The sequence below is a fragment of the Palaemon carinicauda genome, chromosome 13 (assembly GCF_036898095.1).
Source record: "Palaemon carinicauda isolate YSFRI2023 chromosome 13, ASM3689809v2, whole genome shotgun sequence".
Lineage (NCBI taxonomy): Eukaryota > Metazoa > Arthropoda > Malacostraca > Decapoda > Palaemonidae > Palaemon > Palaemon carinicauda.
The window spans coordinates 19,505,957-19,521,019 of NC_090737.1; the positions used below are offsets into that span (position 1 = coordinate 19,505,957).

Genomic DNA, 15,063 nt, shown 5'->3' on the forward strand with positions numbered 1-15,063 from the left:
CTTGGGTTTCGCCAGTTCTCATCACTAGGCTGGTCACTACGGATTGGTGATGGTGGGAGATTGTATTCTGATCGCTCATTATAAACCACCCTAGTATGAGTGGCCCTGAGTACTCTCAGTAAACCACCCTAATATGAGTGGCCCTAACTAGTACAGCTTTGCGGATTATAGCGATACACAAACTCTTTCACCACGTTAAGTTGATCCCACTCCGAAAGGAATGTGTAATATATAATTATGTGTGTTTTTGTGAATCTATTTCTCTGCCAATATTTTGAATGATACTCCAATACACATCTATAGACTTTGCACATACCTATTTAAAGATATAAAAAGGACTCTACAGGGTGCCAGGAGTAGAGGTAACGCTATAGGCCTCCTCTATAAGACCTGACTTTTTTTTATCATGAATTCTTCTAACCGTCTCCTCCATCACAGAGTGAGATAACGTTCGTATAAGGGTTGTTTAGGGACGATGGCCCTTTTCTACGGCGAGGGAGCTGGTGAAGGGAGAGGGGGAGGGGGAGGGGGTGTGTCCAGAGGGAGAGCCTGGAATTGAATAGCAGAATTATCAGGTTCTAAATATATATTTCCAGGCCGTCTCTTCGCTGGTCTCCTGGAAGCCGCGAGGGATCTGTGGAATTCCACAGTGGTCGTTGCTTCTATTATCTTCCTTTCTTTTTTTTATCTTCCTTTCTTTATTATCTCACCCCTTTTTTGTGTGTGTGTCACTTTTTGGGGAAAGTAGTTTCTCCTATTTGCAATGCCTTTGTCTTTCGTTCTGCCTCCCTCGGCTGGAAATCGTTACTACCATCTCATTTGTATTCAGTAAAAAGGAAAGGATTATATTCTTTGAATTCGGGTTTGTGAAGGCCAATTCCTGATCTCTCTCTCTCTCTCTCTCTCTCTCTCTCTCTCTCTCTGGCATTACGTCAGTCATTGCCACCTTCACCTTACAAGTGATGAATCAGGGATGAACCACTTGTGCAGAAAACTTACGAAAACTAAAGCTGATTAAATATCCATGCAGAAACTCCATCAGCAGATAACCGACTCCCTCCCCCTTCCCCCTCCCCCTCCCCCCCTCCCCCTCCCCCTCCCCCAAACCAATATCTCACTCTCCTCCTTCATTATATTCCTACTCATCATGTTTATTAGATATGCCCTTTAGGGCTACCGCCACTTCCAAGTTCCAACCCATCCAGCCAACGCCACTGGATCCATCATTTTCTTCATTCCAGAAATGCCAGGTTATACAAACTTTTCCTAACCTGTCATCCTTATTCTTAATATTTGTCACTCTTTCAGCATTTTTATCAAAAATATTTCATCCGTTTTAGCCTTTTGGTTCACTTTGTAGACGAAGGTTTCATTCCTTTTCAGACTTTTAGTTAAAAATTGAATGCCAACTTTTCATTCCATTTTAATTAATGTCCCTTTGCGTCACCTTGCAGTCTAAGTTTTCGTCCCATTCAGTCTTATTGTTTCACTTTGTATAATGAACTTTCATCCCTTTCCTCTTTTTGCTTCATATTGTATGCTAACTTTTCGTCACTTTTTAATGATATTAATTTTGCTTCACTTTGTATGCTAACTTTTTGTCTCTTTCAGCCTTTTCCATCACTTTGTATGATAACTTTTCGTCCCTTTCAGCCTTTTTCGTCACATTGCGTGCTAACTTTTCGTCCCTTTCAGCCTTTTTCATCACATTGCATGCGAACTTTTCGTCCCTTTCAACCTTTTTCATCACATTGCATGCTAACTTTTAGTCCCTTACAGCCTTTTTCGTCACATTGCATACTAATTTTTCGTCCCTTTCAGCCTTTTTCATCACATTGCATGCTAATTTTTCGTCCCTTTGAGTCTTTTTCATCACATTGCATGCTAACTTTTCGTCCCTTTCAGCCTTTTTCATCTCATTGCATGCTAACTTTTCGTCCCTTTCAGCCTTTTTCATCACATTGCATGCTAACTTTTCGTCCCTCTCAGCCTTTTTCATCACATTGCATGCTAACTTTTCGTCGCTTTCAGCCTTTCTCATCACATTGCAAGCTAACTTTTCGTCCCTTTCAGCCTTTTCCATCACATTGCATGCTAACTTTTCGTCCCTCTCAGCCTTTTTCATCACATTGCATGCTAACTTTTCGTCCCTTTCAGCCTTTATGATCACATTGCATGCTAACTTTTAGCCCCTTTCAGCCTTTTTCGTCACATTGCATGCGAACTTTTCGTCCCTTTCAACCTTTTTCATCACATTGCATGCAAAATTTTACCCCTTTTCAACCTGTTTCGTCACATTGCATGCTAACTTTTCGTCCCTTTCAGCCTTTTTCATCACATTGGATTCTAACTTTTCCTCCCTTTCATCCTTTTTCATCACATTGCATGCTAACTTTTCGTCCCTTTTCAGCCTTTTTCATCTCATTGCATGCTAACTTTTCGTCCCTTTCAGCCTTTTTCATCACATTGCATGCTAACTTTTAGCCCTTTCAGCCATTTTCGTCACATTGCATGCGAACTTTTCGTCCCTTTCAACCTTTTTCATCACATTGCATGATAACTTTTCGTCCCTTTCAACCTTTTTCGTCATATTGCATGCTAACTTTTTGTCCCTTTCAGCCTTTTTCATCACATTGCATGCTAACATTTCGTCCCTTTCAGTCCTTTTCATCACATTGCATGCTAACTTTCGTCCCCATCAGTCTTTTTCATCCCATTGTATGCTAACTTTTCGTCCCTTTCAGCCTTTTTCATCACATTGCATGCTAACTTTTCGTCCCTTCCAGTCTTTTTCATCACATTGCATGCTAACTTTTCGTCCCCTTCAGTCTTGTTCATCACATTGCATGCTAACTTTTTGTCCCCTTCAGTCTTTTTCATCACTTTATGGTAACTCTTCGTCCCCTTCAGTCTTGTTCATCACATTGCATGCTAACTTTTCGTCCCCTTCAGTCTTTTTCATCACTTTATGATAACTCTTCGTCCCCTTCAGTCTTTTTCATCACATTGCATGCTAACTTTTCGTCCCCTTCAGTCTTTTTCATCACATTACATGCTAACTTTTCGTCCCTTTCAGCCTTTTTCATCACATTGCATGCTAACTTTTCGTCCCTTCCAGTCTTTTTCATCACATTGCATGCTAACTTTTCGTCCCCTTCAGTCTTTTTCATCACATTGCATGCTAACTTTTCGTCCCCTTCAGTCTTTTTCATCACATTGCATGCTAACTTTTCGTCCCCTTCAGTCTTTTTCATCACTTTATGATAACTTTTCGTCCCCTTTAGTCTTTTTCATCACATTGCATGCTAATTTTTCGTCCCCTTCAGTCTTTTTCATTACTTTATAATAACTCTTCGTCCCCTTCAGTCTTGTTCATCACATTGCATGCTAACTTTTCGTCCCCTTCAGTCTTGTTCATCACATTGCATGCTAACTTTTCGTCCCCTTCAGTCTTTTTCATCACTTTATGATAACTCTTCGTCCCCTTCAGTCTTGTTCATCACATTGCATGCTAACTTTTCGTCCCCTTCAGTCTTTTTCATCACTTTATAGTAACTTTTCGTCCCCTTCAGTCTTTTTCATCACATTGCATGCTAACTTTTCGTCCCCTTCAGTCTTTTTCATCACTCTATGGTAACTCTTCGTCCCCTTCAGTCTTGTTCATCACATTGCATGCTAACTTTTCGTCCCCTTCAGTCTTTTTCATCACTTTATGATAACTCTTTGTCCCCTTCAGTCTTTTTCATCACATTGCATGCTAACTTTTCGTCCCCTTCAGTCTTTTTCATCACTTTATGGTAACTCTTCGTCCCCTTCAGTCTTGTTCATCACATTGCATGCTAACTTTTCGTCCCCTTCAGTCTTTTTCATCACTTTATGGCAACTCTTCGTCCCCTTCATTCTTGTTCATCACATTGCATGCTAACTTTTCGTCCCCTTCAGTCTTTTTCGTCACTTTATGATAACTCTTCGTCCCCTTCAGTCTTTTTCATCACATTGCATGCTAAATTTTCGTCCCCTTCAGTCTTTTTCATCACTTTATGATAACTCTTCGTCCCCTTCAGTCTTGTTCATCACATTGCATGCTAACCTTTCCTCCCCTTCAGTCTTTTTCATCACTTTATGATAACTCTTCGTCCCCTTCAGTCTTTTTCATCACATTGTATGCTAACTTTTTGTCCCCTTCAGTCTTTTTCATCACTTTATGGTAACTCTTCGTCCCCTTCAGTCTTGTTCATCACATTGCATGCTAACTTTTCGTCCCTTCAGTCTTTTTCATCACTTTATGATAACTCCTCGTCCCCTTCAGTCTTTTTCATCACTTTATGATAACTCTTCGTCCCCTTCAGTCTTTTTCATCACATTGTATGCTAACTTTTCGTCCCTTTCAGCCTTTTTCATCACATTGCATGCTAACTTTTCGTCCCTTCCAGTCTTTTTCATCACATTGCATGCTAACTTTTCGTCCCCTTCAGTCTTTTTCATCACATTGCATGCTAACTTTTCGTCCCCTTCAGTCTTTTTCATCACATTGCATGATAACTTTTCGTCCCTTTCAGCCTTTTTCATCACATTGCCTGCTAACTTTTCGTCCCTTTCCGCCTTTTTCATGACATTGCATGATAACTTTCCGTCCCTTTCAGCCTTTTTCATCACATTGCATGCTAACTTTTCGTCCCTTTCAGCCTTTTTCATCACATTGCATGCTAACTTTTCGTCCCTTTCAGCCTTTTTCATCACATTGCATGATAACTTTTCGTCCCTTTCAGCCTTTTTCATCACATTGCACGCTAACTTTTCGTCCCTTTCAGCCTTTTTCATCACATTGCATGCTAACTTTTCGTCCCTTTCAGCCTTTTTCATCACATTGCATGCTAACTTTTCGTCCCTTTCAGCCTTTTTCATCACATTGCACGATAACTTTTCGTCCCTTTCATCCTTTTTCATCACATTGCATGCTAACTTTTCGTCCCTTTCATCCTTTTTCATCACATTGCATGCTAACTTTTCGTCCCTCTGCCTTTAAGTTTTGCATTTACATCTGGTTTCGCTTTCTTTTTTAGCCTTTGTTTTCGGTATCCACTCACCTCCCTGAGGGAGAGTTGGCTCACAAGGCCCTTCGTGAATATAAATTCTTCTTACTTTCATACTGTTCTTTGAATAATAATAATAATAATAATAATAATAATAATAATAATAATAATAATAATAATAATAATAATAATAATAATAATAATAATAATAATAATTTTAATTTCATGGATACTCGCATCATCGCACAGAGATCTGCTGATACCTTCCTATCTTGTTTCACTTGAGTGAAGGTAAACTTTACCCTTCGCTGGATATTAATAAATATTTTCTTTAATGCTATTTGCACTTATTTTCGTTGTATATTCTACTGGTTTCCATTTCTCTCTCTCTCTCTCTCTCTCTCTCTCTCTCTCTCTCTCTCTCTCTCTCTCTCTCTCTCTCTCTCTCAAGCACACACACATACATACACACACACATATATATATATATATATATATATATATATATATATATATATATATATATGCGTGTGTAGTGAGAGAGAGAGAGAGAGAGAGAGAGAGAGAGAGAGAGAGAGAGAGAGAGAGAGAGAGAGAGAGAGAAACATGCAAACCAGAATACCACAAAGACAACCTTCCTAAAATCTAAATGTTTGAAATATACAAACATAAACAACCGAATGAAAAATAAAACCTATCCCATAAAGTATTTGATCTCCTCCCTTTCTGGCTACCACTAAAGGCCATTTATCCATTTTTCTCGAGAGGCCTAAATGAAAATGAACGGTTCCCTTAGGGACATTCCACGCCCACCGGGGGTCATTGACCGAGGCCTCCTCGGATGACGGTTTGATAGATAATTTGATGGCTTACGCCAACATAAGTTGCTAATGCGTCTTAGCCTTTTGGTTATTGTTATTATTGTTAATTGTGCTGTTGTTTTTTTTATATTGATAATGGTGATGATAACGGCGATTGTAGTTTTAGAAGATTAGTAACATAACAAGATGGCTTACAGTCAGGGCTATGGTCTAACTCAGAAGATTAACTTTTTATCGTAGAGTTTATATTGCTTCGGTTTTTGTAGAATTGCCTTTAAACATTTTAATATATTGGATTTTAGTTATTAATTTCTTTTCTTATAGTTTATTTATTTCTCTATATCTTTTCCTCGCTGGGCTATTTTTCCCTGTTGGAGCCCTTGGGCTTATAGCATTCTGCTTTTCTAGCTAGGGTTGTAGCTTAGCTAATAATAATAATAATAATAATAATAATAATAATAATAATAATAATAATAATAATAATAAAGACAATACTAATAATAATAATAATAATGAAAAATGTTAAATCAATTCCTAATGTTCGAAACCACGTATAAATACTTAATCAACAAGTGGCCGTTTCTTTAGATTCCTAAATTTAACGGTGTCAGCTCCCATAACGTCTGATTAGCGAGACACGGCTGATGAGAATGAGACTATGAGTTTTAGTCAGCGTTAGAACCCCCTGAGAATGAACCTATAAAGGCTGCTGAGAGTGAGATTAAAATGAGAATTATTATTATTATTAATATTATTATTATTATTATTATTATTATTATTATTATTATTATTATTACCTGTTAAGCTACAACCCTATAGTCTATTTCTTTTAGCAAGTCATATTTGCACCGAATCGCAGCGGTGCCCTTTTAGCTCGGAAAAGTTTCCTGATCGCTGATTGGTTGGACAAGATAATTCTAACCAGTCAGCGACCAGGAAACTTTTCCGAGCTAAAAGGGCACCGCTGCGATTCGGTGCAAATATGACTCTCTAAAAGAAATGGACTATATAGTTGGAAAAGCAGGATGCGATAAGAACAGGGGCCCAACAGGGAAAATAGCCCAGCAAGGAAAAGAAACGAGGAAAAATAAAATATTTCAAGAACAGTAACAACATTAAAATAAATATTTTTATATGTGTGTTTGTATTTCCCATGTTACTGATCTTGAAACATTTTAAGCGTTCGTTACCTCTCTTCTAGATTATTTATTTCCTTTCCTCACCGAGCTATTTTCCATGTTGGAGCTTTGGGGTGGGGGTGGGGGGGTTATAGCATCCCGCTTTTCCAACTATGGTTGTTCTTAGATAATAATAATAATAATAATAATAATAATAATAATAATAATAATAATAATAATAATAATAATGCTACGAATGATTTTAGAATGTGGATTGTGGCCGACGAGAGGGATTCAAGATCACTAAAGTATATAGTGATGAAGTAAATTTTAGTGAGTATTAAACTGGTGGTTGTAACGTTGTTATACAAATTATTATATCAATCATTATTATTATTGTTATTATTACTACTACTACTACTACTACTACTACTACTACTACTACTATTGTTATTATCTGCCAAGCTACAACCCTAGTTAGAAAAGAAGGATGCCATAAGCCCAAGGGCCCTAACAGGGAAAATAGATCAGAGAGAAGAAATAAACTAAAAGAGAAGTTTAAGAACAATATCAACATTTAAAATAATCTTTCACATGTAAACTAATTTATATAAACTAATTAATAAAATTAGTAAGATTAGATTGTGGGAGACAAAATTTCTTTGGAAAATAGTGTAGTTTAAATAGTGAATGATAGAAGGCAAGAACAAAGTCGGTTTATCGGTGGTGAAATTGGATTAGATTTATTTATTAAATGTTACTTTTACAGTGATAGGAGTAAGGTTTAAAAGATTTTATCACGTGAGGTATTCCTGTTGGCTATCATGTGAATGTAATATGTGTACTCACGGTAGAATTGAATTAAAATACGATAAAAAAATATCTAATTTCGGGTTATAAACTTTGATGTTGTGTAATAATTAGACCGAATCTACCTAGAGGTTGTGAAAATAAGTAAGATAATGTTATTGGTAAACGGAGTCACACCAGTTTTACATTAAAAGCAGAACGTAATGTTAGGTCATCAGGTACGAATGAATATAAACGAGGTTAGAGAGAGAGAGAGAGAGAGAGAGAGAGAGAGAGAGAGAGAGAGAGAGAGAGAGAGAGAGAGAGAGAGAGAGAGACGTTACTGAGGAGTGAAAGTAAAGGTTGGGTTTTGGGTGAGAGTGAATCGAAGCTTCAATGGAGGAAGCGTCTCGGCTCCTCCTGCGACCGCTCATTGTGTTAGGGGAACCGTGACAAGTTTCAAATGATGATTTTCCGTTCAGAATCTGCAGCATTGTCTCGTAGAAATTGTCGTTAAGGCTATCTCTTTATTGAGTCACTTGGCGATAATGAATGCAGGAAATACAGTATTCGGTCGAATTAGACTCTCTCCCCCTTCGTAAAACCTGATAGTAGTAGGTAGTAGGTTGGCCAAGGCACTAGCCGCCCGTTGAAATACTACCGCCAGAGAGTTATGGGGTCCTTTGACTGGCCAGACAGTACTACGTTGGATCCTTCTCTTTGGTTACGGTTCTTTCTCTTTGCCTACACATACGCCGAATAGTCTGGCCTATTCTTAACAGATTCTCCTCTGTCCTCACACACCTGACAACACTGAGGTTACTAAACAATTCTTCTTCGCTCAAGGGGTTAACTACTGCACTGTATTTGTTCTGTGGCTACTTTCCTCTTAGTAAGGGTAGAAGAGACTCTTTAGCTATGGTAAGCAGCTCTTCTAGGAGAAGGACACTCCAAAATCAAACCATTGTTCTCTAGTCTTGGGTAGTGCCATAGCCTCTGTACCATGGTCTTCCACTGTCTTGGGTTAGAGTTCTCTTGCTTGAGGGTACAATCAGGCACACTATTCTATTTAATTTCTCTTCCTCTTGTTTTGTTAAAGTTTTCATAGTTTATATAGGAAATATTTATTTTAATGTTACTCTTAAAATATTTTATTTTCCTTCTTTCCTTTCCTTACTGGGCTATTTTCCCTGTTGGGGCCCCTGGGCTTATAGCATTTTGCTTTTCCAGCTAGGGTTGTAGCTTAGCAAATAATAATAATAATAATAATAATAATATATTAGTCCCTAGGTCTAGTCCTACTGTAGATGGTAGGCATTTGACCTCTCTCTCTCTCTCTCTCTCTCTCTCTCTCTCTCTCTCTCTCTCTCTCTCTCTCTCTCTCTAACTACATTCTACAGCAGCCGGATCATAACTGGAATTTCAAGGAAATACGCTTATTCTTTGGCTAATAACTAGACCTGGAATGAAACGTGTGTTTCTCATCAGAGAGAGAGAGAGAGAGAGAGAGAGAGAGAGAGAGAGAGAGAGAGAGAGAGAGAGAGTCTCCCTATCAAAGGGAAGACTAAAAGTATTTTTCTGTAGGGCAACTTAAATACACACGATTCTGACATCAGGTCAGGTTTAAGACAAGAGCTCCCCAGTTCCTTCCTTCCCTCAAGAGCAAACAACTCGAGGACCAACCCTACAATTTTGAGAAACACGCAGCAGACATTCACAAAAAAGAGAACCAAGACAATGGGGGAGAGAACCACTGTCTGTGATTGTAGATTTATATGGGAGAGAAAGGGGAACGGAGTTTCCGAGTATCGTCTCTCTAGATTTCAGAAGACCTAAGATGAGAACCAGTATTTATTCTGTCACACAATTGTATCCATAAAGGAGAATGATTCATAATTCAGTCAGTTCCTTTTTTTATGGTCAATTTCATGCTTTTACCTCCAGCTTCCTATGACCATCGTGGGGTTAAAAATCACTCCGTTTTGGCTCTTTGTCGTGAAATCTCCGAGGTTATGATTATGCTGTCATCATTGTCCTATTTAACGCGACAGTTACCAGGAATTCATGAATAGTAAAATAGACAAAGGAAGAGAGAGAGAGAGAAGAGAGAGAGAGAGAGAGAGAGAGAGAGAGAGAGAGAGAGAGAGAGAGAGAGAGAGAATGGAAAATCCAGGGTCGACTTAACGTCTTTTCTATCCCTTCTCTCATCCACCTTACCTAGTCTCCCATTCCTCCATCTTTCTAATTCTCTCCTTCTCCCCAGTCTCCATTAATTCCTCCCCCTCTTATTCCCTCCTTTATCCCCACCACACAAAATCCCTAAACCCCTCTCCCCCCCCCCCACCCTACTCCGACCCACCACGGTTTCTCGCGTGATGATAATTCCACTTTATGCAATGGACTAGAATATGTCGCAGTATTTCTCTCTCTTTTTTTTTCTTTCTCGCCGAGATGACTTTAGCCACCCAACTTCTTATCTATTCTAAACGGGATGGGCTCTGGCGGGCTAAGGAGATGGAAAACAATAACGCCATGCAAAAGTAACAGGTTTTTAGGCAAGAAACGAAGAATGAATATTGGTATTGGTCGTGTTCAAAGTCTTGAGTAATGATGTCGATGGTGTTGGTGATGAGATTGTTGACACGCAATAGGAACAGTAGTAATGAGATTGTGTTATGTGATGGTGATGTTGAAATTTTATATATATATATATATATATATATATATATATATATATATATATATATATATACATACATACAGTATATGGTTACCTTACTGAGGTGAAAGGGTTTGTGTGAGTGTATACATACAGTATATATATATATATATATATATATATATATATACATATATATATATATATATATATATATATATATATATATATATATATTTATATAAATATATATATATATATATATATATATATATATATATATATATATATATATATATATATATATATAAAATTTGTGTCTGTAAATGTAGTTTGTTGAGTATAGGTAATACTATAAATCAAACATGAGAATTTATCATTCTCTTTTTAAGTCGTGATCGCTCACATTGTATTCCATTAAAGAAGAGGACATTGCTGGCAATATATTAGCAACGACAATGTATTACCGCGCTATTGGTTCCGGTGCTATTTCACCAACGGTCATTATTCAGTAATGACAGAGGCCTCTTAATAATCTACGCGGGCAAGAAAATTACTTTGATAAAATGATCGAAATGACCGGAATAAAGGGGATACCTTCGTTAAATCTCTCTCTCTCTCTCTCTCTCTCTCTCTCTCTCTCTCTCTCTCTCTCTGTCTGCTTGTGCGTACGACACACTTTGTCTTTGTGTGTACTTTAATTTAGATAATAGGTCTCGCCGTGGTGATTTTATAGGACTAAGGTTGATTGGTAAACCAAAGTAGTACTATAGCTCTCCGTAGTAAATATTAAAGTTGCGGTTGATACAGGAAATGTTATATGAGAGAGAGAGAGAGAGAGAGAGAGAGAGAGAGAGAGAGAGAGAATACCGTAGACTAAAATATACCCTGCATTGTTATGTCTCGCAGATCGGTGCAACTGTACTGTAATTGTTAGTTATTCTTTTAGTTTCATGACAAATCCGCCATTGTTCATGAGAGAGTTTTCTCTTGATGATGAATTGTCACCATCATCGAACGTGTCACTGTCTTCACCGTTTAGACTTTAGATTATAGCTTAGGCTATATAGCCTTTCTATCTCGAAAGTGTGTTGCCTAGCTATTCTCATTTTCTCTATGTTAAAACCATATTTATTCAGAATTATTTCATTCTGTACATTGCAAAGGGAAAGTCATGTTTCTAAAATTATATATATATATATATATATATATATATATATATATATATATATATATATATATATATATATATATATATATATATATATATATAGACACTTTAGTGACTCATGGGAGTGATTGCCAATTTTTATAGAAAATTTGAATAGAGTAAGTAAAAATGTAGGACTTAAAATTAATATTAGTAAAACTAGATAATGTTCAATGAAAATGCAGACAATAGATAATGGCAACGGGCAAACCTTTAGAGATTGTACAGACAGTAAGTGTTTTCCCACGAAATGAAAAGAAGGTTAAGCATGGTATAGAGAGTAACTAGTAAACAAAAGTAGATTTTAACAAGTGAAATGCCACTGTAATTATTCAGCGGCCACTTCACACATGACACGGGTAGAAGAGACTTTAGCCATAGTAAGCAGCTCTTTTAGGAGCAGGGTACTCCAAAATCAAACCATTGTTCTCTAGTCTTGGTTAGTGCCAAAGCCCTTGTACCCTGGACTTCCACTATCTTCGGTTAGAGTCCTATTGCTTTAGGGTACACTCATACGCACAGTTTTGTTTCCTTATTGCCTTTCTTCGCTGAGTTATTTTCACTGTTGGAGCCCTTGGGCTTCTAACACCCTGTCTTTTCTAATTAGGGTTGTAGCTTCGCTTGTAATAATAATGATAATAATAATAATAATAATATATATATATATATATATATATATATATATATATATATATATATATATATATATATATATATATATATATATAGAGAGAGAGAGAGAGAGAGAGAGAGAGAGAGAGAGAGAGAGAGAGAGAGAGGTGCCTAGTATTCTGAAAGACTTTCAACAAGTAGATCATGACACATCCGCCAAATGTTCTGATACTTTTTGCGACTTTTATAGCCTGTCTGTCTCCTTTTGCGTTCCACTGCTGGTGTGGCGTTTTCCTTTCGTAAATTCTCTTGTCTGCGTTTTCAGTGGAGCTTCCAGAAACGAAAAAAAAAAAGTTATTTAGTTTTCCACTTATTTTTCGTAAGTTTATTCCATTGAAGTGTTCATGAAATCCTTATTAATTTTAGCGATGATTTTGAAGGGTAGGGACAGAACTGGACACATACACAAACACACACACACACACACACACACACACACACACACACACACACACACACACACACACACACACAACATATATATATATATATATATATATATATATATATATATATATATATATATATATATATATATATATATACTGTGTATATGTGTATATATATAATATATATCTGAAAAAAATGTCTTATTACAACATACCTTCACCTAATACTGTATGTGACAATGAACCCGATATTACAAGACAGGAAAAGAATCATGGAAATGTGAACATTACGATCCTATCGCTTCTTTAATTCGTATCAAGCCTCTCTCTCTCTCTCTCTCTCTCTCTCTCTCTCTCTCTCTCTCTCTCTCTCGACGTGTCACTGTTGTTGCTATTAAATTTGATCTCCAATAACTACTTGTTCTTTTATGTAGTGAGTCACTAATCTTTATTATTGTTACATTGGATTGTCGTTATATGACACCGTTACTGATAGCCAACATATCCCCCTAGCATCTAATTAAAAAAAAGCTTCTTAGCTGTTTACTTACGGATCAGAGAGAGAGAGAGAGAGAGAGAGAGAGAGAGAGAGAGAGAGAGAGAGAGAGAGAGAGAGAGAGAGAGAGAGAGAGAGAGAGTTAACACTTGTAGTGCATCTATAGGTACCCTTCACCGGCGTTCTTGCAAACTTACACACACACACACACACACATATATATATATCTATATATATATATATATATATATATATATATATATATATATATATATATACATACACTAAAGCCTTAGAACATAAGCTAGTTACAACCCAAAGAGCTGTGGAAAGAATAATGATAAGAATAACACTAAGAGACAGAATAAGAGCATCATGGATACGAGAACAAAAGTAGAGGATATTCTACAACATGTAAGAAAAAGAAACAGACATGGTCAGGACATATATTGAGAATAACAGACAATATATGGACATTAAGAATAACAGAATGGGTCACTACAGATTGTAAAAGAAACAGGGGAAGGAAGAGAAGACGATGGATGGACTAACTAAGAAAGTTTGCGGGCGTGGACTGGCGCACAAAGACCATAAGGACATGTCTGAGTACTATTTTGTGCAGTGTACTAGTAACGGCTGGTGAATATATATATATATATATATATATATATATATATATATATATATATATATATATATATATATATATATATATATATATATATATATCTACTGTATAATATAAAAATTCATTTCTTTCTTCCAGATAAGAGTGCTTAAATATGTTGTAAACAAAAACTTATACTGTACCATACCCGCCAAATATGAATAAAAAAAAAAAAAAAAACGACGGTTTTAGTTAGAACACAAATTCAATAGATAAGCGAATTATATAAGAAAACGAATGAATTTCTGAGGAATTTTTTTGAAAAGTAGATATCAAGAGAAAAATTTTTTGGACATATCACAAACAGTAATTCTGTCAACTAACTCAAGATAAAGGAAACGTTGTACGATGAGCAATCCATCAAGTAGGAGATGTAATATTATGGCAATAAACCACATGATTTATTACTGAGCCCAGTTAAGACATGATCCCTTGTTATACAAGTTAGCCGAGTTGTGTTAGCACCTAGCGGAATCTGGTAATCCTGAGCTACGTTAGCACCAGACGTTATCTACTAATTCAGTCGAAGGACCTTTCACCTGTTCGTAGTTCTAACTTTATCATAGGCTGAATTGCCATATATCGCTAGATTCAATATATATATATATATATATATATATATATATATATATATATATATATATATATATATATGTGTGTGTGTGTGTGTGTGTGTGTGTGTGTGTGTATGTATGTATGTATGTATTTTCTTGATTGCATCATACTACCACCTTTTCATAGGCAAAGGAAAACCATATATATATATATATATATATATATATATATATATATATATATATATATATATATATATATTGTGTGTATATTGTGTGTGTGTTTGTGTGTTTTTATTTCTTTGATCGCATCATAGTACCACCTTTCCATAAGCAAAGAGAAAGCACAGAGTGATTTACAAAGAAAATCCGCAAGAGGGTACTCCTTGCAAACCGTTGTTGTTGTTGTTGTTATTATTATTTTTTGAAACATGAGAACCAACAATAAACATCCTAAAACAGCAAGCGTAACAACGTTTTCACATCAGGAACATGATTACTCTGTAATGAAAATTCCATGTTTTAAATCTTAAGTTTTCCTTTGATGCGTAGGCCTATTTCGTTATCAGTAAGGCTAGTCTCATGGAGCATTAAATTATGGTTACGATTCATATAATCTGAATCTTGAAATTACAGAAATTAGTAAATTCCGCCA

General features: G+C 36.3%; 1 protein-coding gene across 1 annotated transcript; it reads right to left on the bottom strand.

Moving 5' to 3' along the window:
- Positions 1 to 4,323: 4,323 nt before the first annotated feature.
- On the bottom strand, positions 4,324 to 4,989 carry LOC137651460 (flagellar attachment zone protein 1-like). Its single transcript, XM_068384685.1, has one exon. The coding sequence runs from the start codon at positions 4,987 to 4,989 to the stop codon at positions 4,324 to 4,326; it is 666 nt and encodes a 221-aa protein (XP_068240786.1).
- Positions 4,990 to 15,063: the final 10,074 nt, after the last annotated feature.